Source organism: Sebastes fasciatus, chromosome 10 (genome assembly GCF_043250625.1).
Source record: "Sebastes fasciatus isolate fSebFas1 chromosome 10, fSebFas1.pri, whole genome shotgun sequence".
NCBI classification, from domain to species: Eukaryota; Metazoa; Chordata; class Actinopteri; order Perciformes; family Sebastidae; genus Sebastes; species Sebastes fasciatus.
In genome coordinates, this window is record NC_133804.1 from 3,643,381 (window position 1) to 3,668,915 (window position 25,535).

The 25,535-nt window shown below is 39.4% G+C and overlaps 2 protein-coding genes across 4 annotated transcripts; both read left to right on the plus strand.

Annotated features, from left to right (window-relative positions):
- Positions 1–4,012: 4,012 nt before the first annotated feature.
- Positions 4,013–15,949, plus strand: cenpu (centromere protein U). Of its 2 annotated transcripts, none has more exons than XM_074647746.1 (13): positions 4,013–4,170; positions 4,844–4,919; positions 5,826–5,913; positions 6,385–6,904; positions 7,440–7,524; positions 8,152–8,235; positions 8,337–8,427; positions 10,049–10,175; positions 10,324–10,402; positions 11,036–11,083; positions 11,944–12,005; positions 15,180–15,336; positions 15,553–15,949. In XM_074647746.1, the coding sequence occupies exons 1-13, from the start codon at positions 4,100–4,102 to the stop codon at positions 15,673–15,675; spliced, it is 1,611 nt and encodes a 536-aa protein (XP_074503847.1). In that variant the 5' UTR covers positions 4,013–4,099; the 3' UTR covers positions 15,676–15,949. The 2 variants fall into 2 exon arrangements, with proteins under 2 accessions (XP_074503847.1, XP_074503848.1); XM_074647747.1 differs by having other exon boundaries at positions 4,031–4,170; positions 5,875–5,913.
- An 845-nt stretch (positions 15,950–16,794) lies between these two features.
- Positions 16,795–25,234, plus strand: LOC141774932 (caspase-3-like). 2 transcript variants are annotated; one of them, XM_074647754.1, is made up of 7 exons: positions 16,795–16,931; positions 18,817–18,897; positions 20,923–21,086; positions 21,697–21,825; positions 22,975–23,150; positions 23,551–23,668; positions 24,543–25,234. In XM_074647754.1, exons 2-7 carry the CDS (start codon positions 18,821–18,823, stop codon positions 24,776–24,778), a joined length of 900 nt encoding a protein of 299 aa, XP_074503855.1. In that variant the 5' UTR covers positions 16,795–16,931; positions 18,817–18,820; the 3' UTR covers positions 24,779–25,234. The 2 variants fall into 2 exon arrangements, with proteins under 2 accessions (XP_074503855.1, XP_074503856.1); XM_074647755.1 differs by having other exon boundaries at positions 16,868–16,927.
- The last annotated feature ends 301 nt before the right edge of the window (positions 25,235–25,535 follow it).

Sequence of the window (25,535 nt, forward strand, 5' to 3'; positions counted from 1 at the left end):
CGAAACGAAAAATCCAAATTAAAAAAACGATCCAACTTTGGTTTCTTCACGTTTATTTCTGTCATTTTTCCTTTTGAATCGAAGAACGAAGAGCGGCTGTCACGTGACCCGGAACTAAAAGCAAACATGTCAAAATAAAAGCCAAGAAGATAGTGTGGTCATTCTATAAAAATGTAACATTCTTTAAGCACAGGATCTGGCAAACCCGATAGGATAAGATAAATAGGCTAAATAAATACACAAATAAATACATACATAGCTACATAAATAGATGTTTTTTTTGTTTTGTTCTTTTCATTAACACAAAGTGCGTGATAAATTACAGGGAGGGTCTCTACAGATGTTATACAGAACTCTCACGTAATTGACACTTTTCTCTCTCACACTCTTACTATGGGCTGTTTCTTTATGTTTTCTTTGTGGCTAGTACCTGACACTTCCACCTGATCCCTCACACTCCTCTAGGAAGGCTGTAGCCTGGTAGTTGTAGTTCTGTTTTCACCCAGTAGAGTGTACCATGGGACCAGTAGTCTATTTCATGCTCCCATGCTCCAGACTGGAGTCCAGTTGGAGCCAGATACATAGAAAGGATGATAGAAGGCTACTGTAGCTTATCTGAATAAGATTATTTCACAGTTATTAAGCAGTGAATATGTTCATAATGCTCTATGATCTAGCTCTCAAAAGACACAAAGGTACACAATCCTTTTTTTATATTTTTCCAGGCATGGGCAATGCAGAGCCTGGCAAATTCACATTAAGATAATGTATTGTATTTTTTTAAATATTTTTTGTGATGTACTATTTAGTTTTGCAGCGTGAATTAAAAGCCAAATTAATTCTATGTGGAAATCACCTTTGTGGTTCTTTCCAGCAGAGTTCCCCACCTCACATTACCAAATGACTGTTGACCGTTTCAGAGTAGGCTACTAATAACTTCACATTCTACAACATTATCACGCTAATGTTCAGTTTCATAGCTGTTGTTCATTGTTGACTACATTAATACACCACCAATGGAATTTATCATTCCTGTGACATTACACAGTCAACAAATCAATCTGCCAGCGTGGTATTGATCAGATCATACTGAGGGGCCGTCAGCTTTTCAATTTAGTCTGGAGGGAGATTCGGTATCAGTGAAGTCAGTGCATTTTATGAGGAGGCCTTCTGTGACGTTACCCACCACAGGGGTCAGAGGTCATCACTCCTCAACCCCCCAAGCATTTTTTTTTTCTTTTTTCAAAAAGTTGAGCAGTCAAATTCTCAATTTTGATGCATTTATAGATGAAAAGTCAAGTCAATAATCATGATCAATGATAAATAAGTATGGTTGATCAGCATGTTTGCCAACCTTCAGACATCATAGTCTAATATGAGGATTAATCAGCCTGAGTTCACTTAAAAAACTGAAATCACTAACTTACTGTATTCTGTTTGGTGGTTTATGATGCTTTTTAATCATTTCTAGCCTATTTGGTAGTATATGTAATTTAGTTTATTTGTTCGACATCATGATAATGCTGATTTTTCAACCAGCGATTATGACATTAATGCCAGCTAGACAGAATAAAGCTCTGTCAGTCATGACAATAGAACTGTACTGAAGGTATTTTACCTTTACTCTGGTGACTCTCTTTACAGCCGTCTGAAGACAGCAGGTATCTGTTAAATCTGCAGTATCTGGAGTGATGATGTCACTGCTGAACTGCAATTACATTTTGTTCAACCAGACCAATAGTCAGACTGTTGTAAAATAACCACAGAACGCCTCCGTGCTTATGTGCACATCAAACATGTCATTATGATTAGTTATTCTACACAGTTTGTTCTGCACATCAACAGGCGTGTTGGAGACAGGCACACGTATGTATATAACAAAAATGTGGACGTTTCAGGGGAGATAGAGTGATAGTCCATGAGCCAGGGGGTTGGTCGGGCCACTTTGGAGGGACCAAGTCTCATGGTGATTTTTTTAAAGGTCTATGTCCGTAGTGTTAGAAAATATTATATATATATCCTGACCCTAATGCAGGGCCACAAACTAGATTCAACGTGGCCCTCACCAAAACCAGGGTCAGGATAGAAATGACATTTGGAATAATTAAGGCACGCTTTGCTTGCCTGCGTGGCCTCAAAGTGGCCCCCGATCGAGCGTGTTGGATCGTCACGGCCTGTGTTGTACTACACAATATCGCCAGTATCAGGAAGGAGAGAGCCCCTCCAGTACACGAACAACCCCCTGATGTTGTGGACCCCATCACCCTTGACCACCCTACTGGCAGAGCTGTGAGACAGGCCATCACACAGACATTTTTTTCATGAACTAATAAAACAGGCCTTTTTTCTTTGAATTTTGAAGTCTTTATTTTTTATCTTCGGTTCTCCCGTTCCTGGAAAAAAGGGAAATACAATTGTTTAATTGTTTCCCCTGCCTGGAAATAAATTGTTACTGAATTACCGTCTTTTCGTGCTCTAATTTCTCCACCTCCAGTTTTGCTTTGTTTATTAGGATGTGTTTGTGATGTATTTCTAATTGTTTTATTTCTATATCCAGTTCCAGTGTCCTTTTGTATAGGGCCCTCACATTGTCTGCTCTGACCTGAAACACAAAGCACATAACATGAGTTGCTTTAACATTTAAGAAGTCCTTTTGCAATGTCCACTTAAAGAAAGGTGCACATATCGCATCGACTACAAATACTTAAAAATAAGGTTACTTCATTACCACTTGTGACCGTCTTTGCCTAGATGTGGAGGCCACAGGCTCAAGGAGAGGAGGATTCCCCTCTTCCTGCTAAATTATCAAAGCAATGGATTCATTTTAAGATAGAGAGCATTTATTAGTCCCATGTGCAGACCACCACCATTTGCAGGTAATTTAAGATAAATCTATTGAACTTTATTTAAGCCATCTGTGGTGAGTGTCCACACTTGTGTTAAGATGGGCAAACTGAAAACTGCATAAAAGTGCTAACAGAAGACTAAAGTGTACCCGAAAGCTCTCTCAGAGCACACTGACAGTGTCTCATCATCTAGGGCCTCCACCTGACAAAATAAAACAAGTAAATTGACTCTTTAATCCATGATCAGGAAACACAGATGACATGCCAGCCAGTGTATACCACAGGTTGCTTTTACTGTTACCTCTGTATGAGACAGTATGTAGGTAGGTGGTGGCAGCAACACCAGCGTCTCCCCATCAACTGATTTAAATGATGTAAAAGGTGTAAAAGACAGACCTTCCTTCTCTCTCTGACTATAACTGTATCCTTAATAAAAGTTAACAGGAGAAATAACAGATCATGAAAAGAAAAACCTTTCTAATAAAAGTAGAAAGATGTTTTAGGTCCGTTCATCAGGTGTTATAAAGCTCCTTCAGCCGCGGTGTGTGAAGGAGAGATACTGCAGGTCCTTCTGCTGCTGCAACACCTACAACTGACACTGATTTTAACTAGATGGTGAATCAGATGACAACTAAAATATAAAATGTTTAATCTGTGATCTGTCTTCACTCCAGTATGAAACTCCAGTGATGATGAGAGGTAAAGTTATCAGATCAGTCCGGTCGGCAGCAGCGTCCAATCAGTAACTGATATCCAATACGGGGGCGTGTCGGTCGGTAAAGACTTCCGTGAAGGATGCTCTATGGATGTATTAAAGATGTATTAAAGATGTATTATGGCTGCTCTCGAGTGTCCCAGGAGGTAAATGCCGAACCTGAACCATCTCACTAGTGTTTCTCCAAGTTCCTGGTTCCCTTCTAGACACGACTCAATACCAGCTGAGAGCAGACACTGAACCCTGTCGCTCTCCGTAGGACCGACATTTAAACTACCCCGCGAGGGATAGATACTTTTTTTTTTTTTTTTTACACATTTTCAGTGCAAATACTTATTTTAAGTAAACTGCTCCGTGCTACATCGCCATAAAATTAGGACTAAATCCTTGTTATTTCATCCACATAACCTCTCATTTTAAGATGTAACCTTTTCGTCAAAATAAATGGAACGACCTCCCCCCCTGTGTGTATATCAGGAATGGTACAGTCCGGAACTTGAACCATTGTGCGGGAAGCTGTTGAAGCTGTTTATCATGGATGTGTTCTGCTGACGGAGTGTTTATAAAACCAACGTGTTACTTCACTAAACTACAGTGGCTCCAAATGAGGTGAGAGTTATCAATTATGAGTTATGTAATTGCAACGTTACACATTACAAATTCATATTTATTCATATTAGTAACGTTACACAGTTGTTCTACAGACCTGTCGCCTGTTGTGCTGCTGGTTTCCATGGAGCTGGTTTCCATGGAGCTGGTTTCAGCCTGTAGGTGAAGTTAAACAAGCTGAAGTACAACCTCCAGGGTTAGCTAGCTAACTCGTGCTGTTCGTAACGCAACCACCAGTTAATCACTTTACTGTCATTTGGAAAAAGGTGTGTGGAAGGACAGCGGTCATACTGGCAGAAACGTAAGGGCTTTGTTTGTTGTGTGGTGATATCAGCATACCAAATGGCAGAAGAACTAAGTGTTAACTACTTACAAATGCACGCGGTCACATTTATAAGACAATCAGCTGAGCAGTGAATGTGCTACAGTACTGAATGAATACATCTGGTTTGAGGTTAGCCACATAACAGCTAGATAACAGGATGAGGTTTGTGGTCAGCATCAAACACTGGCCTGGAGCTGATGGGACTCAGTGTCACTTCAGCAGGAGGATGCTCAACGACTCAGGAAGCAGTCCTTTGGTTGGTAGGTGTCACCAGATGGTGGCGATGGCACACATATTGAGAATAATGATGGTGATAATGAAGTTGTCCTGTTTTCTTTGTTTCCACAGTGCCAAAAAGGGCAGAGGAGCCAAAAAGGGCAGAGGAGCCAGAGAGCTCACGGTGCCACAACTTGAGATGAGACAAGTGAGTTGGTCAATGGTCACTGGAGCATTTGCACTACTGATTTGATAAAAATTGAAGTGCACTATGATTTAATGGAAATTTGTATTGACAATTTATTTTTGAAAGGGATGAAAATGGGTTATTCCCTTGTCAACTGTGTTTTTCTTCTCTCTGTAAAAACAACGAGGAGGGGATTTCCATGCTATGGAGGACAGAACCTGCCAAAATCAAAAATATATGAATAAATAAATGACTCAATAAATAAATAGATATGTCATTAAACTTTGTGAAAATAATATTAAAAATAAATGTAGCCATTGCTTCTGTATTCATTTATCTTTGTATTAATCCCCTTATTTATTTACTCTTCTATTTAATTTTCCCTTTTATTTATTTATTTGTATTAATCTTTAAATTTATTTATATATTTGATGTAAAAACAAATTAATGAAAAGAATACATAAATAAATAAGTTTGGGGAAATAAATAAGGGTTGAAATGCAAAGGGGAAATCCTGCAGAAATTGTATACATACATTTAAAAAAATAAATGCATAAATAAATCAACTTAAAAATAAATAAAATGGAAAATAAACAGAAAAGTAAATAAATAAGGGAATTAATACAAAGATAAATCAATAAATTTAATAAATTCAATAAAACGAATTAAAACAGAAATATCAATGCATGTCACATTTTATTTTTTAATTAATGGCTGCATTTATTTAAATATTCTTTGCTACATTTAATGACATATTTATTTATTGAGTAATTTCTTTATTTATTACTTTAGTTTTTATTTTGCCAGGTTCCGTCCTTCATACCATGCAACATGTTGATGTGTTATTACACCTTGCTGTATAAAGCTAGCTTGATCGACTGTATATTATGGAATTTGATTTTTTTTTTTCTCTGTGTTCAAATCCAGAAAGGTTCATCTAATGATAATGCGGATTCTCCCAACCTGTCTGCTATAGAGAGAGCTAGCTTCCTGGAGGGACTGCAGCAGAATTATGGTGAGTCCTTCACACTGTACAGCTCATAATTATCCATGTCGGTGTCATTATTTCTCCATAAGTCTTTAAAAAGCAATGAACCATTTGAATTTAACACCTTGAAAATAATGGATTTTTGAAACAAACACAGCAATCCAATATAGTTGCTAAACTATATGTTATAAATGGAGGAAAGAGCTATTATTCATACTTAATTAAGTTAATGGACTACCTTGACACTATTAAAAGTGGATCAATAATGTATTGTGTTTGATATTGTTTGTTCTACTCCTAATATTGTGTTACAGTTCTGACAAAGTAAGTACAATTATTTTACAGCAGCACTTGTTCAAACAGTTTTCTTCATGTTTGCCTCTGTTTCTTCCTACATTTTCTTCAATTTCTTCTCAGTTTATTTAGATCACCTTGTTTCCATAGTCTAATGTTAAACCACCAGTTTTGTGCTGACCAGAGATCTCTTCTGTTGTCTAGGTAACCCTCTGCACAGCACCGCCATGGAGGAAGTTTTAGGCATCTTAGAGGAGGAAGGGATGAACGGAGGAAAGACCGGGAGAAAGGAGATTCCTCAGACGACGAAGACTACTGTTAAACAGCGTGGAGCTGCTGCGAAGAGCAAGCAGACAGAGAGCGATGGCGAGAATGAGGAGGAAGAGGAGAAGAAAAAGGACAAACAGATGAACAGAGGAAAAGCTGAAAGAAAGGAGATTCCTCAGACGACGAAGACTACTGTTAAACAGCGTGGAGCTGCTGCGAAGAGCAAGCAGACAGAGAGCGATGGCGAGAATGAGGAGGAAGAGGAGAAGAAAAAGGACAAACAGATGAACAGAGGAAAAGCTGAAAGAAAGGCGATTCCTCAGACGGCGAAGACTACTGTTAAACAGGGTGGAGCTGCCGCGAAGAGGAAGGTGACAGAGAGGGATGGACAGAATGAGGAGGAAGAGGAGAAGAAAAAGAGGAGCAGGAGAAGTGCTGGAGGGACGTCTGCAGCAGGGTGAGGTCACATAGCGCTGCACGCACATCCGAAAGGTTTTTACAGGTGCTGGATCGACACAAGGCAAAAAATCAGAAAACAGGATCCGCACACTGCATAGGTAGTTCCCGACAATTTTAACGAAGCAACGTTTCAATCTAACAGAGATCTTCGTCAGGCATTGTCAAGTCAGCATCACAAAGCAGAACAGGCTGTATGTGGACACAGACACATCACCACTCAGGTGCTTGTGATCTGCTTGACTGGAAGTCAATCAGGTCACACAGCTGGACCAATCATGGGAGGCAGAACACTCCTCTAGAAGACAACATTGAAAGTATCAAGTCATTGTTGCACAAGCACTAATCTATCACATCACAGGTTAACTTCGAACATTATAAGTTACAAATCTTCAAAGATATTTATTGTTTAAAAACATTATACAGAAAAATAGATGTATTTTAGATATGGTTGCATGGCCTTGCACTTGTCTATCATGTTTGTTAATATCCTGTATTCCCATCAAATGATTTATTTGTCTCTGTGTCCCAACAAGGCTGGTGAAAAATCAGCAGATGAAGAAAGGCAAAAAGAGCAAGAGTGGATCGGGAAGTGGAATGTCCAGTGACCCTGAGCCACACGTAAGAAATGATAAATGTCTCCAGTAACAAGCATAGTGTCTATAGTATACCACAGTTGTGCTAATATCATAGGAACCTGTTGTATGACTCGTTAAAGGTCCCATATCGTGCTCATTTTCAGGTTCATACTTGTATTTTGTGTTTCTACTAGAACATGTTTACATGCTGTTATGTTTGAAAAAAACTTTATTTTCCTCACCCTCTGTCTGAAACGCTCTGTTTTAGTGCATTTCAACTGAATTGCATTGCTAGGCAACAGCTTGGGTCCATGTTTTACTTCCTGTCAGCTGATGTTATTTACATACACTGCAACAGGAAATAAACTGGGACACGTTTAGAATGTTTATGTTTAAAACCGTGTAATGATCTATATATTGTATATTTGTGACATCACAAATGGACAGAAATCCTAACGGCTTGTTTCAAATGCACAATTTCTGAATACGGGCTGTGTGTATTTCTCCGTATATTGAGCGTTTTGATAGTTTAACAGTATTTATAAATTACTTAAACCTGCTTTATAATATAAAAGACATGACAATCTCACTTTTTACAATATGGGACCTTTAAGTGGAGACTGTACATACTGTATACTGAGACAATGTTATGCTATGTTTTTTCTTCCAGGGGAAATCTGACTCTGGCACCGCCCAGCAGAAACGCAAGAAAGTCCTGTCCTCGGAGGAGGAGGGGGATGAAGACCAGAGCTGGGTATGGACTAAATTCTGCAGATTGTTGTAGCTAGGAACCCAGCATCCACAGGAATGTGGACTACATTGTGACTTTTCCTTTTCTTTGTGTCATTTATTCAGTGCCCAAGTCCAAAGAAGGCCAAATTGTACAGTTTGGGCGGAACCAGAAAGTCTTCGTCTGATAAGTTTGAATCTAGAAAGTCTTCATCAGGTAAGGGGAAAGAGCACCAGAGGCTAAGCTGCAAAGTCAAACACCTTCAAAGTTGATTCTTAAGTGTTATGTTTCAACCCTGTTTAAAGGAATAGTTTCGCATTTTGGAAAATATGCTTATGTGTTTTATTGCTGAGGAATATACCCATCTCCCACAAAACTTAGCCAAATATGCAGGTTTTTTTAAACGTGGGAAAACCCGCTAAAAATAAGCGATGGACTCCTTCCCCATTGCCAGTATGCCTTGCTGGTGCACTGGCCTTCCTGTTTTTTTCCCCTGCTGTGTCACGTTCGACTTCAGGACTTCTGGTGGCGTCGAGGAGAGCATATTAATTTACGTTTTGTACGTTAATAAATTATAATAATGGTCCAAATCGCTGTTAATTTTATTTATTAAATATTCATCTCCTTGAGCCAGGAGACGGTTAGCTTAGCTTAGCATGAAGACCTTTGGACAGAGCCAGGCTAGCCGTTTCCCCTGCTTCCAGTCTTCATGCTAAGCTAAGCTAGCACTCATCGAAGTCTCAGCAAGAAAGCAATTCCTTTAAAGGTAAAGTCCTGACTTGTTGGTTGTATGTGGGTGTAGTCATAGCTTCTTAGCATAAACTGGACTTTTGAGGTTGTTTTGTTTTTACTATACCATTATTATACAGTACAGTAGCCCTGATGCCTCATATCATCTGAAGTGCAGCTGAAGCATTATAAATGTAAAAATGAATCTAAAGCCCCGTTTCCACCGCAGGAACTTTACCCCGGAGCTAAGAACCTTTTGAGGAACTCATTGTGTTTTTATGGGTCCTTTTGACCCCCAAAAGGGCCCTGGTGGGGGGGTTAGTACTTTCTGAAAGTACCGAGGGTTTCAGGGTGGAGTTTGCAGGGATGACTCTTGCTGATTGGTAAAACACACACAGCGCTGCAACTCGTGTACTGCTTCAACAAGGAAGTACTCTAGTATCAATTTAGGACCATTTTAGGACAAGGGGAGAACTTTTGTCTTTGTTTGATAACATTGAAAGTAAAGTTGGGCTCCCCTGTCGGCTTCTTGACTCATAAAAAAAAGACAGAGAGAGATCGCGAGAGCGAGTAGTAACGTTAGAAGAGGAAGGCAACGTGATGGTGCCGTGAATGAGAGAAAGAAAAGTTATTTTCTCATTGTTTCACGGCGGTTACATTCTATAGCACAAATAAATAACCATCAAACACTCAGCAGATGATTTACTGTGGAGACAGACGCTCTTAGTTTAATTTTCCTCCTCTGCATGTCATTCATTACATCCAACGTACATCAGTAAATATATGCAGCAGTAAATATTGTTAGGTTTATTTTTTTCCAATGTGTTTTTTATTTGAAACAGGCGGCCGCACTGAACTGCAGGCTGCAGAGTGTGTTTACTGCTGCGACCACCAGCAGCCCTCGTCTCATGTCATGTTGCTTTTTCATACATCAGAGGACTAATTTGTCTAATCTTCACAGTTCTTTAGACTGCGGTGGAAATGCAGACACCAGTGGGCTGAAGGAACCTTTTAGTTCCTTGAAATGTAGTTCCAGCTTCCAAAAAAGGTCTAAGAAATGTTTTTTACTAGATCTTCATGAAAACCACATAAATTCTTCCATGTGAAGGCAGCGCATCTGCAGATCCAGAGAAGACCGAAACCGATAAGCAGAGGAGGAAGAGACGAGGTGGTGAGGGAGGAACACAGTTAGAGGTGGTGCTGGATGCCTTCCTAGAGTTCTGTGACCAGTACAGGTAAACTAAGATATTCCAACAAGTATTCTGTAATCTAACCCCTTTATATCATGTCACCACAGAAAAACTACTTCCATTCACAATTTTAATATTTGTTTGCAAATATTGTAGTTGGAGATGGTTAATATTCTTTTTGTTTGTTTTTCAGGGAGTCTGTGGAGTCTAACGTAGTCAAACAGTCCATCGATTCTTTCTCCTCCAATGTGGAAGAACAACTCATGGAAAAGGTCAGACTTTCCAAATTCTATTTACTTTGTGATACCGAGGAGTTGAAGCAAAAGAGCGACTGCACACTAGTTTTCAAGATGTTTCCGGTTGACAGCTGGAGGTTTGGACTTACTTTTGTACACCAGAAAAAGAAAAAAAAACTCAATTTATCAGGATATAATATATATATAAACTAATCTATAATATATACAGTATCTAGATTATAGAATCTAGAAGACAATTACAACCACATTACTAAACTGTTAAAGCATTGTGTTGTTCATATAAGAAACTGTGAAACAGCTGTAACACAGGAAGACAGTGCTCTACTTTTTCAGAGTTTTCTAATCCTCATTACCTTGAGACTAATGTGCATAAACTCCAGCGAGGTGTTATTGATCTAAAGTGCCGATTGGGATTTGACTGATCATCTATAACCACCTTTTCATGCCAAAAATGTTACACAGAAAGTATAGTGAAGTGTTTTCCTCCAAAATAAGCCCCTAAGTCATCAGTGTGGTATGCATCAAGTCAACAATAAATGTGATCATGCATACTATAACATATCCATCAAAACAGGAGTGAACGATACAGATTAATATCAGAATTATAATCAAACACATGTATATTCTCCGGTGTTTTGTCTCTTCCAGATCTCTTCCTCCGAGGAACTCAAAGTTCTGAAAAGGGAAAACGGCAAGGTAACTATGGCAACCAGCTTTTAGCCATTCTAGTGGCATGGCTCTAGGGATGGCAGTGTTGGTCGGTACCTGCTAAACATCAGCATGTGAGCATCGTCATTGTGAACACGTTAGCATGCTGGTGTTAGCTCCGAGCACCACTGTACAGCTTCACAGAGCCGCCAGCATGGCTGTAGACTCTTAAGGCCCAGACACACCAACCCGACATCAGAGAACTAGCAACGATGAAAACAGACTGTTGCGTCGCCTCACGTCGCCTTTGTCTTGGCAAAAAAGTTGCACTCGAACACATCGCAAAGGCGGCGGTAGTCTGTATTCGTCTTTCAAAGAAGGGAAACCTGAAGACCGAGGACTGCGGATATACAGTACAAGACGTTGTTATGAAACGTACGTGAAACAAAGCGGCGTTTGCCGACCATTTTCACACCACTCTCACTCACCACTTAGTTTCATTCCAGATGGCCATGTCGTTGTGTGAAAATATCAGTGTATTGGAATGATCAGATGAGATGAAGATGAAAAATGAGAAGAGCCTTTTGTGCACCCTCTTGACTTTACTCGTTGGCTTGCTTTCCTCACCTCCGTTTCTCCTCTCGTACACTGATTTCTGAGGGATTTCTCTCACCGACGGGCTCCGCCGCTGATTCAACATGCTGAATCAGCCCAAAAAACTCAGCCCCAGGCAGACTACAGCCGACGGTGTGGGACACACCGCAAAAACTAGGCCGATGGACGCTCACCGACGGCCCCAACCTGTCGACTTGGTGTGTCAAGGCCCTTAGTCTTGTTACATGATAATACTCTGGTCTCGATGGCAGCCTGTACTTACTGTGCTCTCTGTTTCTGTCTGTGTGGATCAGGTGGGTTCTTTGATCCATAAAAAGACACAGAGACTGTTGGATGCCAAACATGAGCTGATGAGGTGAGAGGCAGTTCAGATGTACGAACACACCAGTTTTCATTTCAACAGACTCAGATTACTGTAAGGTTTTACTGTCTATAAACTAAAAGTAAACCCTTTAAACCCTCTGAGACTCTGTCTTTCAGAGGCTGTAGGAGTAAAGGTCAAGGCATCATATAAAACTAGAAAACCTAAGGAATCTATTGGTAACATGTCATGCTAGCTTGTTGGGAAGGAGGATAAATAACGCTCCAAAGTTAATAAAGGTTATTTAAGGAAAAAATGGCATGGGCATTTTCAAAGGGGTCCGTTGACCTCTGACCTCCAGATATGTGAATGAAAATGGGTTCTATGGGTACCCACGAGTCTCCCCTTAACAGACATGCCCACTTTATGATAATCACATGCAGTTTTTGAATGCAGTATAAATGTGTTATTTTCGCTTATTATAAAATGGTGTATTTTATTATTTCTGCATACTGGGGTCCTTAAACACTCTATGGATTACATAAACTGGGTATCACTGTAAATCTGAGACTCTTGTGGATCCAATGAGCCCAACTGTATTCATGTGTGATGATGTTAGTCCCCATAGGAGACATTTCATTGTGTTGAGGCCATTTCTTGAAACTTGACCTCACTGTATGAAATGACCTGTGGTGACCTCTAGGATAATCACAGCCCTGTGAAACTTTACAGCCACAAACTAGAGACCTAGAGCATTCAGAGGATGGATGGCTCAAACTAGAGACCTAGAGCATTCAGAGGATGGATGGATCAAACTAGAGACCTAGAGCATTCAGAGGATGGATGGATCAAACTAGAGACCTAGAGCATTCAGAGGATGGATGGCTTAAACTAGAGACCTAGAGCATTCAGAGGATGGATGGATCAAACTAGAGACCTAGAGCATTCAGAGGATGGATGGATCAAACTAGAGACCTAGAGCATTCAGAGGATGGATGGCTTAAACTAGAGACCTAGAGCATTCAGAGGATGGATGGATCAAACTAGAGACCTAGAGCATTCAGAGGACGGATGAATCAAACTAGAGACCTAGAGCATTCAGAGGATGGATGGCTTTCCTAGCTAGATTGACAATAAGGGGGTTTCTGAGCAGTTTAAATAACAGAAGTGCTAGACATAATAGAGCATGGGAATGGCCATCACATACATGAATTCATGTTTATTTCTGATTTTTCGACTAGAACAATTTGACACACACAGTGCTGAGCTGCATCTCAAATTAGTCTTCAGGTTCCCAGCTTTCAGATGATGTACACCACTTACAGACGTAGGCAAAATTGTTGGTACCCTTCCGTTAAAGAGAGAAAAACCCACAATAGTCACTGAAATAACTTGAAACTGACAAAAGTAATAATAAATAAAAATTTACTGAAAATTAACTATTGAAAATCAGACATTGTTTTTGAATTGTGGTTCAACAGAATCATTTTAAAAAACAAACTAATGAAACTGGCCTAGACAAAAATGATGGTACCCCTAGAAAAGATGTAAAATAGTTTGACCATAGGGACATATTAAACTAAGGTGTGTCCTGTAAATAGCATCACAGGTATCTTCAAACTTGTAATCAGTCAGTCTGCCTATTTAAAGGGTAAAAAGTAGTCACTGTGCTGTTTGGTATCATGGTGTGTACCACACTGAACATGGACCACAGAAAGCTAAGGAGAGAGTTGTCTCGGGAGGTTAGAAAGAACATTATAGACCTTCATGTTAAAGGTAAAGGCTATAAGACCATCTCCAAGCAGCTTGACGTTCCTGTGACTACAGCTGCACATATTATTCAGAAGTTTAAGGTCCATGGGACTGTAGCCAACCTCCCTGGATGTGGCCGCAAGAGGAAAATTGATGACATATTGAAGAGACGGATAATACGAATGGTAACCAAAGAGCCCAGAACAACTTCCAAAGAGATTAGAGGTGAACTCCAAGGTCAAGGTACATCAGTGTCAGATCGCACCATCCGTCACTGTTTGAGCCAAAGTGGACTTAATGGAAGACGACCGAGGAGGACACCAAATCATAAAAAAGCGAGATTGGAATTTTCCAAAATGCATATTGACAAGCCACAAAGCTTCTGGGAGAATGTCCCTTGGACAGATGAGACAAAACTGGAGCTTTTTGGCAAGTCACATCAGCTCTATGTTCACAGACGCAAAAATGAAGCATCCAAAGAAAAGAACACTGTACCTAATGTGAAACATGGAGGAGGCTCGGTTATGTTATGGGGCTGCTTTGTTGCATCTGGCACAGGGTGTCTTGAATCTGTGCAGGGTGCAATGAAATCTCAAGACTATCAAGGCATTCTGGAGCGAAATGTGCTGCCCAGTGTCAGAAAGCTTGGTCTCAGTTGCAGGTCATGGGTCCTCAAACAGGATAATGACCCAAAACACAGCTAAAAACACCCAAGAATGGCTAAGAACAAAACATTGGACTATTCTGAAGTGGCCTTCTATGAGCCCGGATCTAAATCCTATTGAACATCTGTGGAAGGAGCTGAAACATGCAGTCTGGAGAAGGCACCCTTCAAACCTGAGACAGCTGGAGCAGTTTGCTCACGAGGAGTTGGCCAAAATACCTGTCGACAGGTGCAGAAGTCTCATTGAGAGTTACAGAAATCACTTGATTGCAGTGATTGCCTCAAAAGGTTGTGCAACAAAATATTAAGTTAAGGGTACCATCATTTTTGTCTAGGCCAGTTTCATTAGTTTGTTTTTTAAAATGATTCTGCTGAACCATAATTCAAAAACAATAGCTGATTTTCATTAGTTCATTTTCAGTGAATTTTTATTTATTATTACTTTTGTCAGTTTCAAGTTATTTCAGTGACCATTGTTGGTTTTTCTTTCTTTAACGGAAGGGTACCAACAATTTTGCCTACGTCTGTATGTGTGACATCTACTGTTGACCTGCTATCTCCCCCTAAAGACCCCCTGGACCCCCGTAAAAAAAGACAAAAACTGGTCTATTGTGGGTCTCAGAGGGTTAAAAGAATTAGTCATTAAAACATCTGGCATTGCCAGTTAGATGCATAATTAACACAAAAATGGTCTTTTCAGTGTTAAAAACAATCATTATTGACATACCTTCCCTTAAAAAGTCAAACTTCCTGTAAAGGTTGTTCACGTCCAACTACTCACATTGACCTTTACACGGTGTGTGATTGGTCAGGGCAGAGAGGCAGGTGTGGACGCTGCAGAAGGAGAAAGCTGAACTTAAAGTCCGATTGGCTGATCTGAGACGAGGCCAAGCCTTTCTGCACGACATCAGAGAGCTCAACAGACAATACCTGGACTACCGACACAAACACCCCAAAGAGAAAGAGACGGTATTCTCACACACACACACACACACACACACACACACACACACACTGATGTTGTGAATATTTACTTTAGAAATAATGGAAACAATTACCTGAATAATTTTGTCTGGTTATTTGTGTGTATTGGCCATAGGTACAACTTTGGCAATACAAACTACCTTTACCTTTATCTGATACTCTCATAGTGACTCCCTACTTTCCTCTCCTCCTCCCTTTCAGTATGGGGCGCCCAGCCTGCCCGCTCTGCTATTGGAGACCAAGCATATGCAGGCAGCAGAGCATCAGAGAGGAATCAATAACCCACTCAAAAGAAGACTGAAGAAGAACAAGACTCGGAAATAATGCCACACACACACACAAAGGTCCACAGCAGTTTGACATTTTGTATTAAATTATATGTTGTGGTTCAGAGTTCATTGTGTCCATTGTATCCTGGATCACTGCTAGTTAAAACAATACTGTATAAGTATAATTTCTGTGTTTTTCTTTACAAAAGAATATAAGAAGATCTATTTCTATGTGATGTTGAATGCTTATAGTCAAATTGATTTCCCTTGTATGAGTTCTGTAAAGTAATTTTCTCTGACAGATGCATTAAATGTGCATGTGCATTGAGTACTCGTTCTCAGTTTCTAAATCATTGGTGTGAATGCTGGAAACATTCACAACATATGTTCTTCTACATTCTTTATTGGTGTGAATGCTGAAAGCATCTTTTTAACAGCATCTCTTAACAGGAAGCTCCCAATTATACTAGTTTTACAAAATAAAAGCCCCCAACTCTCATTGTATGTTAACAGGAAACTAGGGATTCACTTAGTTTTTCAAAATAAAAGCCCCAGAAGGTAACTTTCTTAACAGGGAACTCAGAACTAACTATTTATAATGCTTCAGCAGCTTTTCATTCAATTACAACATTTATTTACTGATTCATATTCTTCTGATTCTGAATCTTCATACAGATTACAGCCATCAATGCAGTGTAGCGTCAGCTATTCAAAAACCTTCAAATATTCTACATCTTTTATACACTATTGGTATTATTCATTTTTTCAATGATATTCATACAAATTAAACCCATTAGCACTTTTTCAACTCTTCCTTAATCTTCTCCTTCTTCATACAGATTAAAGCCAGCAGTGCAGTGTAGCGTCAGCTATTCAGAAACCTTCAAATATTCGACAGCTTTGATAAATTATTAGTATTATTCAACTTTTCAATGAAATTCATAAACATTCAACCCATTCCCACTTTTCCAACTATTCCTACCACTTCATCTTCTTCTCGCAACATTTAAACCAGCATTACAGCGTAGCGTCAGCTCTTCAGCATCCAGCATTCATTTTTCAGAAATTGGTTTTCTAGTTTTAACATGTACTCGTGACGGTACCGGACATTCTAAGCCAATCAGCTGCTCCCTTTGGACAAGGTGCGCCTGGGTTGTTGTGGTTTGTCCCGCCCACACAGGGAGCAGCGCTCCTGATTGGCTGGGAGTCTGAAGCCTGGACTAGTTTGAACAAGTGTTTGACATTTCCTTGAAGTAATAGTAACGACGAGGACTTGTTAATACGTGTCTCCACCGTCTCACAAAAAGGTACGTTTGTTTTTGAAAAAGTATATATGTTTTTATTATTATTTTTTACATTTATGAGTGACTAAGCAGGGCTTTTGGTGTTAGTTGTAGTTAACAGGACTGGTGGTCATACAGTAGGAGTTACTGGTAACTTCACCTAGGTAACTGAGTCCAGGTAACGTAGCACCTGAAATACATGAAGGAGTGAAGTTGGAGGCTATTGTGAATTCATTCGTTGTTTAAAACTTAATGCAGGAGGCCAAACTTCTTTATCTAGTATGTTATGAGAGACACAAGTTTAGTGGATGTTGTTCCTCATTAGTTGGTCATTTGTAGTCAGCGAATTACAAGTTAACTTTAGTTCAGTTCCCTGTTGCTTCCTGAAGGACACTACAGTCAACGTGACCACACTAGTTAGAATGGACGGAGGCAGACAGACATTTAGCTAGATTACATTTTAGTAATCAACCTTTGAACTCATATTACCACAATCCTCCTCTACAGGAAACAGAGTTTGTGAAGGTTACACCCTGATATTCTGCATGGACAATGGTTCAATAAGTCCTTCACTTCATGTCCATCTGCCAGGTGGAGATATTAGATATGAACAGTGACTCGTGTCCATTTACAGTAGACATGAGACACATGACTCATTTTATGACTTACTTCTGCTGACAACACAGTTGTAATTCCCTCTTTTTGTTTTGGAGTTTCGCTATGAGCTACACATCCTTACGTAACAGTAGCTACTGGCTGTTCCTTATCAGATAACAGAAACAGCCTAAACATGACACTCTATGAGCTTCTGCTATCCAGTAAGGACAAACAGTGAGTTAAAATCATACAGTACATTTAAAGGGTTACTTCATCCATATTGCAAAGGAAAAACAGAAATGTCTGGTTGTCTCCTGGAGTCTCTGACATTAATGCTGCCACCCTCAATGTGGGTAAATGAATGAATGTTGTTACTCTATATAAACCACATACCTCACTGTCTATAGTTTTCATTGGAATTAGCCTATTATCTTTTTAGCAAAGAAATAGTATGGGAGGAAATCTGTTGACAGCGAGATCTGTACCAAAATACTATGGAAAAATAAATAAATAAAACAAATAAATAAATAAAATAAATGGATAAATAAATAAGTGACTTGAAAAATAAATAAATATGTTATTAAATGTAGCAAAAATATTATTAAAAGTAAATGTAGCCATTAATTAATTAAATATATAATAATGATTCTAATTAATAAAAATAAATAACGGAAAATTAAACAGAAGAGTAAATAAATAAGGGAATTGATATAAAGGTAAATAAATAAAGAAGCAAATTAAAACACAAGTATCAAATAAAGTCACATTTGATCAGTTAATTATTGGCTACATTTAGTTTTAATATTATTTTTTGCTACACCTGCAGTGTTTTATAGCTATACATATGTAATGATTGTGACTGTTCTGTGTGGATCCGGGGAAATAAAATAACTAGCTTGGCTAAACTATTTCTCAGGGTTATTTCTTTAAGGACTCTTTTGCTCTTTGTCTAAGGAAGTAAACAAATCTAAGAAAACCATGTCAAGATTGTTGTTCATGTAATGGGTTTATTATGTTAAAAAAAGGACTATGGCCAATAATGGCATATGCCATTATCACCTTTCAGTTAACATTCAACAGTACATGAACAATATAAATAAAGATTGTTACACTAAGCTAAATTAGTGTACATATTATAGAAAAGGTTTGCTTTGAATGGCATTGAAAGTCATTTGATGAACCCTGCACATGCTTTGACAAAGTGCGAGATACTGGAGGAGAAAGATTGTTATGAATCTGGAAACAAGTTACCAAATGTTCTCACTTTCACAGTGTATGTTTTCTGATCAATGTCTCGTCTGCATTCATGCCCGTAGGAACATGGCTGAGATTCGTGGCGATGGTGACGTGCAGAGTGCTGGGGACACGGTGGATGCCATAAGATTGTTTGCAAAGAGGTAATTATTGTACACTGATGACTACATCTGACTATCCATATGTTATGTACCAAACCTGTATGCTCTGTCCATTGAAAATAAGGTCATTATTGTCATACTGATAGCAGCTGCTCACTTTAAAGGCCCTGCAGCCTTGCACATGTTTTCACTTATCTGGATAATTAGACCTTCGCTCAGGTTGAAGGTCACTGGATACCATGCACCAATACGAAATGAAAGACGTGTAGCAAATAGTATTGAAGCAAAGAGGTGAAACTCTGGTGCTTTTTGGACAATAGCTGCTAGATGAAGCTACGGTAGCGCTGCCACCATTTTGGACTGAAAACGCCAATGAGTCCATGGCCATGGATGTATAAAAAGGTGTCTGTAAATCAGAGTATATTTTTTTTTAGGTAAATGAACTTCCCAGTATGAACACTTAACGCCCTCTTTTAAATCATGATGTCCTAAAAGTTGTTAAATGAACTAATTGCTGAATCCAGAGTTATTTTTCTCGGCATAATGAACGTGCATCAGACCCACGGGACTGCACCGCCATGCACGCTCATATGACATATCCGGCTCTGCCAGCTTTCTGCTAGCTGTATGCAGGTGTAATAATGGATATATTGGCTGTAATTCATCACTTTTATTATCTTATAATACACCCATGGGCTGTATGCTGTCAGCCTGTACCGTGGTGGATGTATTAACGTCTCTGTTCCCAAACAACCGACTATCGGCCAGTAGCTAGTAGCGCTAGTAGCATGACATAAACATGCTACATTTAATATAGTTGTAGGGTATTTACCAACACGCAGGGCAAAAGACCAGAACACAACCTCTTCTACATCCATGGCCTGTGGTCTATTGGACCCTCTTCTACATCCATGGTCTGTGGTCTGTTGGACCCTGTTCTACATCCATGGTCTGTGGTCTATTGGACCCTGTTCTACATCCATGGTCTGTGGTCTATTGGACCCTGTTCTACATCCATGGTCTGTGGTCTATTGGACCCTCTTCTACATCCATGGTCTGTGGTCTGTTGGACCCTGTTCTACATCCATGGTCTGTGGTCTATTGGACCCTGTTCTACATCCATGGTCTGTGGTCTGTTGGACCCTGTTCTACATCCATGGTCTGTGGTCTATTGGACCCTGTTCTACATCCATGGTCTGTGGTCTATTGGACCCTCTTCTACATCCATGGTCTGTGGTCTATTGGACTCCATTATGGAGCTCCTTGACATGAAAAACTTTGAGATTACTCTCAAAATCTGTGTGCGGGATTTTTCTGACTTCTATTTATGTCCATCGCTCATTTTATGCTCCTCTGGGAAGCAGCTGGGCAAAAAACTTTAATAAATAAATAAGTAAATAGTTATAATAGTATGCATATTTATAATATTTTTATTGTTCAACACAGGCAAATTCAGTAGAGACAATAAAATGATGACAAAAGAATAGAAATAATTTAGTTTTACTTTTGTACGGAACTTTGTAGGCGTACGTTTTACTGGCGTCCGGTAGTCACTTTCAGTCTTAAACGGTGGAGACGTAGCTCTGCTGCTGGGCACTGATGTTGCAATGGAACGAGCAATTGGCTTTCACTTCTTATCAATATACGTTCTTTGGGTGTAGTTTGTCCCATCCCTGGCAGGTGCAGCAAAGCTAACGGGCGAGTGAGGAAGATTTCAATCCAACACAGGTTGCACGCTCCCACACAACCAAGCTGAAAGCAGCTGCGTGGGTGTATTCGTCCATGGGTGTGCTGGGTGTGAATGCCTACTAATAGATGTGAAAATGATAAATTGAAAAAAAAAAAAAAGATTCTGCCACTATGATACATTTTCTTTGGAACATTTATAATACCACTGCTGCGCAGACTGTGGTTAAACAAGTTTAGACATCGCTGAGCTGTCGTCAAAATCAGTGGGATGGTGCTAAACAAGTTCTTCAGGTTTCAAATCTTTTCAAAGTGTATTCACAAGTGTGTGTGTGTGTGTGTGTTTGTGTATATGTGTGTGTTGTGTGTCTACGTTTTCAGGCCACATGCACAGCCAGCAGCCAGCAGTAACACTGATGAGGAAATGGACTCTGCCCCCAGCAGCAATAAAACAGCAGGCTCTGACCCGTACCGCTACAAGATGGACTATCCCCGCCTCGGAAGCTGTCTGATCATCAACAATAAGAACTTCCACCCCAGCTCAGGTACAATAACTACTCCGGACTTAATAACACTGTCACATTGTCATGACTCACTGGGACACTTGAATAGAGCAGAACCATTATTAATGTTATTAGCAACACCTGTGCTTTTCCTACTATGACGAGTCAAATCATCTGCTGTGAAAAGACCTCATCTGATAGACGTACTCGTTCCACAACTCCACTCCATATTTTTGAATTAAGTTTGCATAATAATAGCTACACACAAATACCAAATGAGAAAAAGGTCCAGTTCTCATGAGAGCATATTAAAGCCTCAACATAGTCATGCCACATCCGCCTCCTCTGTTTTTCCTTCACTCAGTTTACCAAAAGGAGTCGCAGTAATTAGTTGTGTTTTGCCATTTAAACACATAAACACACAATTAGAGACAAGAGACAGCAACCGGAAAAGCCAGGCAGTCTAAACTCTGTGTTCTCCTTGGTCTACAAAATAAATAACCCCATTATAATGTTATCTGTCCAAAGTTTCAGAAACAGGAAGTGTTGCATTATGTTGCATTAATCCAGACTCAGTACTGGAGAGCTCCCATCCCTGGACTGTACTGTAGCTGCTGTCTGCTGCATTTCTACTTGTGTTTTGTCTCTCTAGGCATGAATCTTCGTAACGGGACGGATGTAGATGCTGCTGCTGCTATGAAGACCTTCTCTGAGCTGGGTTATAAGGTCAATGTAGCCAACGACCAGACCGTGGAACAGATGAAGGATCTGCTGTTTAAAGGTAACAGAAACGACTTTTTCCTTCATTCATCCACTGTGTCTAATTTTATTTAATACAGGTAAAATAATACACATATCAAACACGACAATATGATGACATGACAATATAACCTCACGAAAAAGAGAAAAAAAACAATTGGTAAACATGAATTAAAATGTATTTTTTTCCAAAAGAAATTGGCGTTTTTAGGAAAACTTAGATTCAGGTTAGTTCTAGATTGAGCTTTAAATATAAATGTTTTACCCAACAGAATAATTGTATTTATTATCTGGGGACAATTTTCATCCAGAATGTGTAGCCCTTTTGGTGCCCTAGGGTGAAATTCGGAGGCCCCCCCCCCAACACACATCAGACATCACAATTGTTTTAAGACAAAAATGAAGATGTTTATTTTCATAAATAACTGTATTTAATATAAATAAACAATTGCCCCCTGATATTGTTGGCTTAAATGCGTTTAGTTGGTTTCACTACAATTTACACTTTCATTAACAAATAAGTGCGGCCGGGTTGATGAAAAAGTGTGAGAAGGAGAGTTACAGTGGCAGTGTATTTCTGTCTGTCTTTCTTTCTTTCTTTCTTTCTTCATTTGTTACCCCACCTGCATTTTTAAATAAAGACCAGCACCCCGCAGAAGGTGGCACCCAAGGCGACCGCCTATATGGCCTATGCCTTGAGCCATCCCTCCTCGTTATTAATCATTAATTATCGATCAGGATAATTAGGTGACATTTGCTGCATATACAGTATATACAGTAGATTGCATTACCAAAGGAGCATGTAGCAACCACTAGATGGCAGCGTAGTGCAGTGTGGCTACTCTTTAATTCCCAATACACTAATTCACTTTTTGTGAACTGTTAAAGGGATAGTTTGGGTGTTTTGTAGTGGGGTTGTATGAGGTTCTTATCCATAGTCGGTGTATTACCTACAGTAGATGCCGTTTGGAGAAGCAGACAGGAGTTACCGCACAGAACTAAAATAATGTACTGCTGTGGACGGGGGCTGCAGCAAAACTTATTTTAGACACCTAAAATAAAGGCCCACCTAAAAAAAAAGAAAAAATCAATATCAGTTTAAGTGTACGCTATATTCTATATTTGGTAATGTAACTCGTCTTGTTTTCTATCTATTCTTGTGTGTCTCCAGCATCCCAGGAGGACCACAGTAATAGTGCATCATTTGCATGTGTGTTGCTAAGTCATGGAGATGAGGGGGTGATATATGGCACTGACGGTTTGGAAAAGTTTGAAGAACTGACAAAATACTTTAAAGGAGATCGTTGTAAGAGTCTGGTGGGGAAACCGAAGCTCTTCTTCATACAGGTTAGTTAAATATACCCACATTACCACACATATACACTTGTAGTAGTTGACACATACCTGTTCATCTTGTGCCTGTCTTTAAATGCTGTAGACAGGGCCTTAGTAGCTACCACTGAGGACACTGATTTCCAAAAATCCTTGCTACCGCTGTGCTTGTAGATGCTTGTTTTGTAGGATTTGTTACACTTTGTCTAAGTTTGTAAAAGAGCTCTCAACAGTAATATCTTATGCTTTTTTTATTATCTGATGTCAAGCTTTGAATAAAAGAACTTGAATATTTTATGTGCAAATGTGAATCGCACAACAACCACTAGTTGTTATTGTAGCCCTCAGTGTCTCAGTACAACTGTAAAACACCATAATGTATGTTATAATTAATGTACCTGGATTTCCTTTGTAGGCGTGCCGTGGGACAGACCTGGACGACGGAATCGAGACAGACTCAAAGCCCGATGAACAAACATCAGAGAGGATTCCCGTGGAGGCCGATTTCCTGTATGCTTATTCCACGGCTCCAGGTAACTTCTAATGGAAGTGGTAGAAAAGACTTTTTGTCCTGTTAATATTTCCGCCCTTTCAAAATACTGCGTTGTATTCATTAAATGACACACGGATGACTATGGAAGCCCATTTGAAAACAAAAAGATAATTTTAAAGGTGCTGTATATGATATCCAGAGCATTAATATAGCAGCAAACAACTACTTGCTATGTAAAGATATAGAGAAGTGATGTCTACCTGAGCAGAGAATGAAGTCACTCTCCCTCTGTGTGTGTTATCTGAGATTCTCCATGCTTTGATGACCTAGCCGGATTGGCCGCGCATGCTTTTAGTGCATGTGAGAGTGACCCACTGGCTAGCTCACAGCCGCCGCTCTGCACTGCTTTCATACGGCGATTATGGCTGAAAAACGCCGTCCCAACCAATGGCGCCGTCACGAAAGCGTAGCACCCACCCTCCGGTTCACCCTTCAGGTTAACACTGTTTAGTTCTGTCAGCAGTGTGGCCTTTGTTTCCACTGTTAGCGCTGTTAGCAGTGTTATGAGCTGCCGGCTCAGCTGTCGCCATGTTGAGAGCTGTGCAGAGGTAATTGAAATGCTCCCAATCTCGCATCTAGCATCTTTAAGTCATTATAATGAGAAACTTCTCAAAATAATGACTTAGTATCGCAAAATAATGAGAAACTTTTTCCAAAGAATGACTTAGTACTGTATCTCATTCTTATTATTTTGCGTTTTTTTTTCTCTTCATCACAAGGCAGAAATGGGCTTCCATAGTTAACTGTCTGATATCTGTATAAACCTGGAATTCAGTATGTTTATTCATAATGAAATGGTAATACACTGTGTGCAGCTTGTTGTAAAAGTGTTAACACAGTAAATTGTCCTGCAGGCTACTACTCATGGAGAAACACACAGAACGGTTCCTGGTTCATGCAGTCGTTGTGTGACATGTTAAAGCTTTTCAGTGGAGAGCTCGAGCTGATGCAGATCATGACCCGAGTCAACCGCAAAGTGTCGCTACACTTTGAGTCCTCTTCCAACTTACCTGGATTTGGTGGCAAGAAGCAGATCCCCTGTATCGTCTCCATGTTGACCAAAGACTTCTACTTTCCTAAATTAAGATAGACTTTTTGAACCTATTGAAACTCCTCTCTAGTGGGAAACAGAGTCAAAAATGACTCTGTCGCAATTACTAATTTCATGTCCATCTATTTTACCTTCAAAGGTGTTTGCCAGATTTCTACCCTCTTTGGCTAAACAAGGATAACATTAAAAAAGGATATCATCAACAGATCAGTGAGGTTTAGGAAAAACCTAAACCAGTTTTAATTCTAAGTTTGATCATCATGTGTTGCAGAAAAGATACTAAAGGGTGTTGGGACCTTTTCCAGGGATGTATTTTCAATAAGCCTGTTTCAGGGATACACACTTGAATATTAGCAGAACTGTGGAAATATGGACTTCTTCTAATTTTACTCCATAAACATAATGCTGTATAGTTAAATGATAAACAATCAGTTTACTACATACAATGCGTCTGCTTTTTAACAGTTTTTGAATGCAATAAATGCACAAGCACAAGTGTGGTAGTTCTTGTTTTTATGTGTTACATTACCACTGTCATTACTCTTTATACCTTTAACTGGGACTCATGATATATATATATATATATATATATATATATATATATATATATATATATATATATAAATAAATAAATAAAGGTACTATTTCACAACAATTTCTTTACCAAATGGTTTAAAGCCGTCAGTCAGCTGTAGATTCAGAGATCCTGGAAGCTGTGTGTAAAAATGTATTTTTGTCCACGGAACTCCTGAATCTAAAAGTCTAAAATAAAAACAAAAAAATATCGAGGCTAATA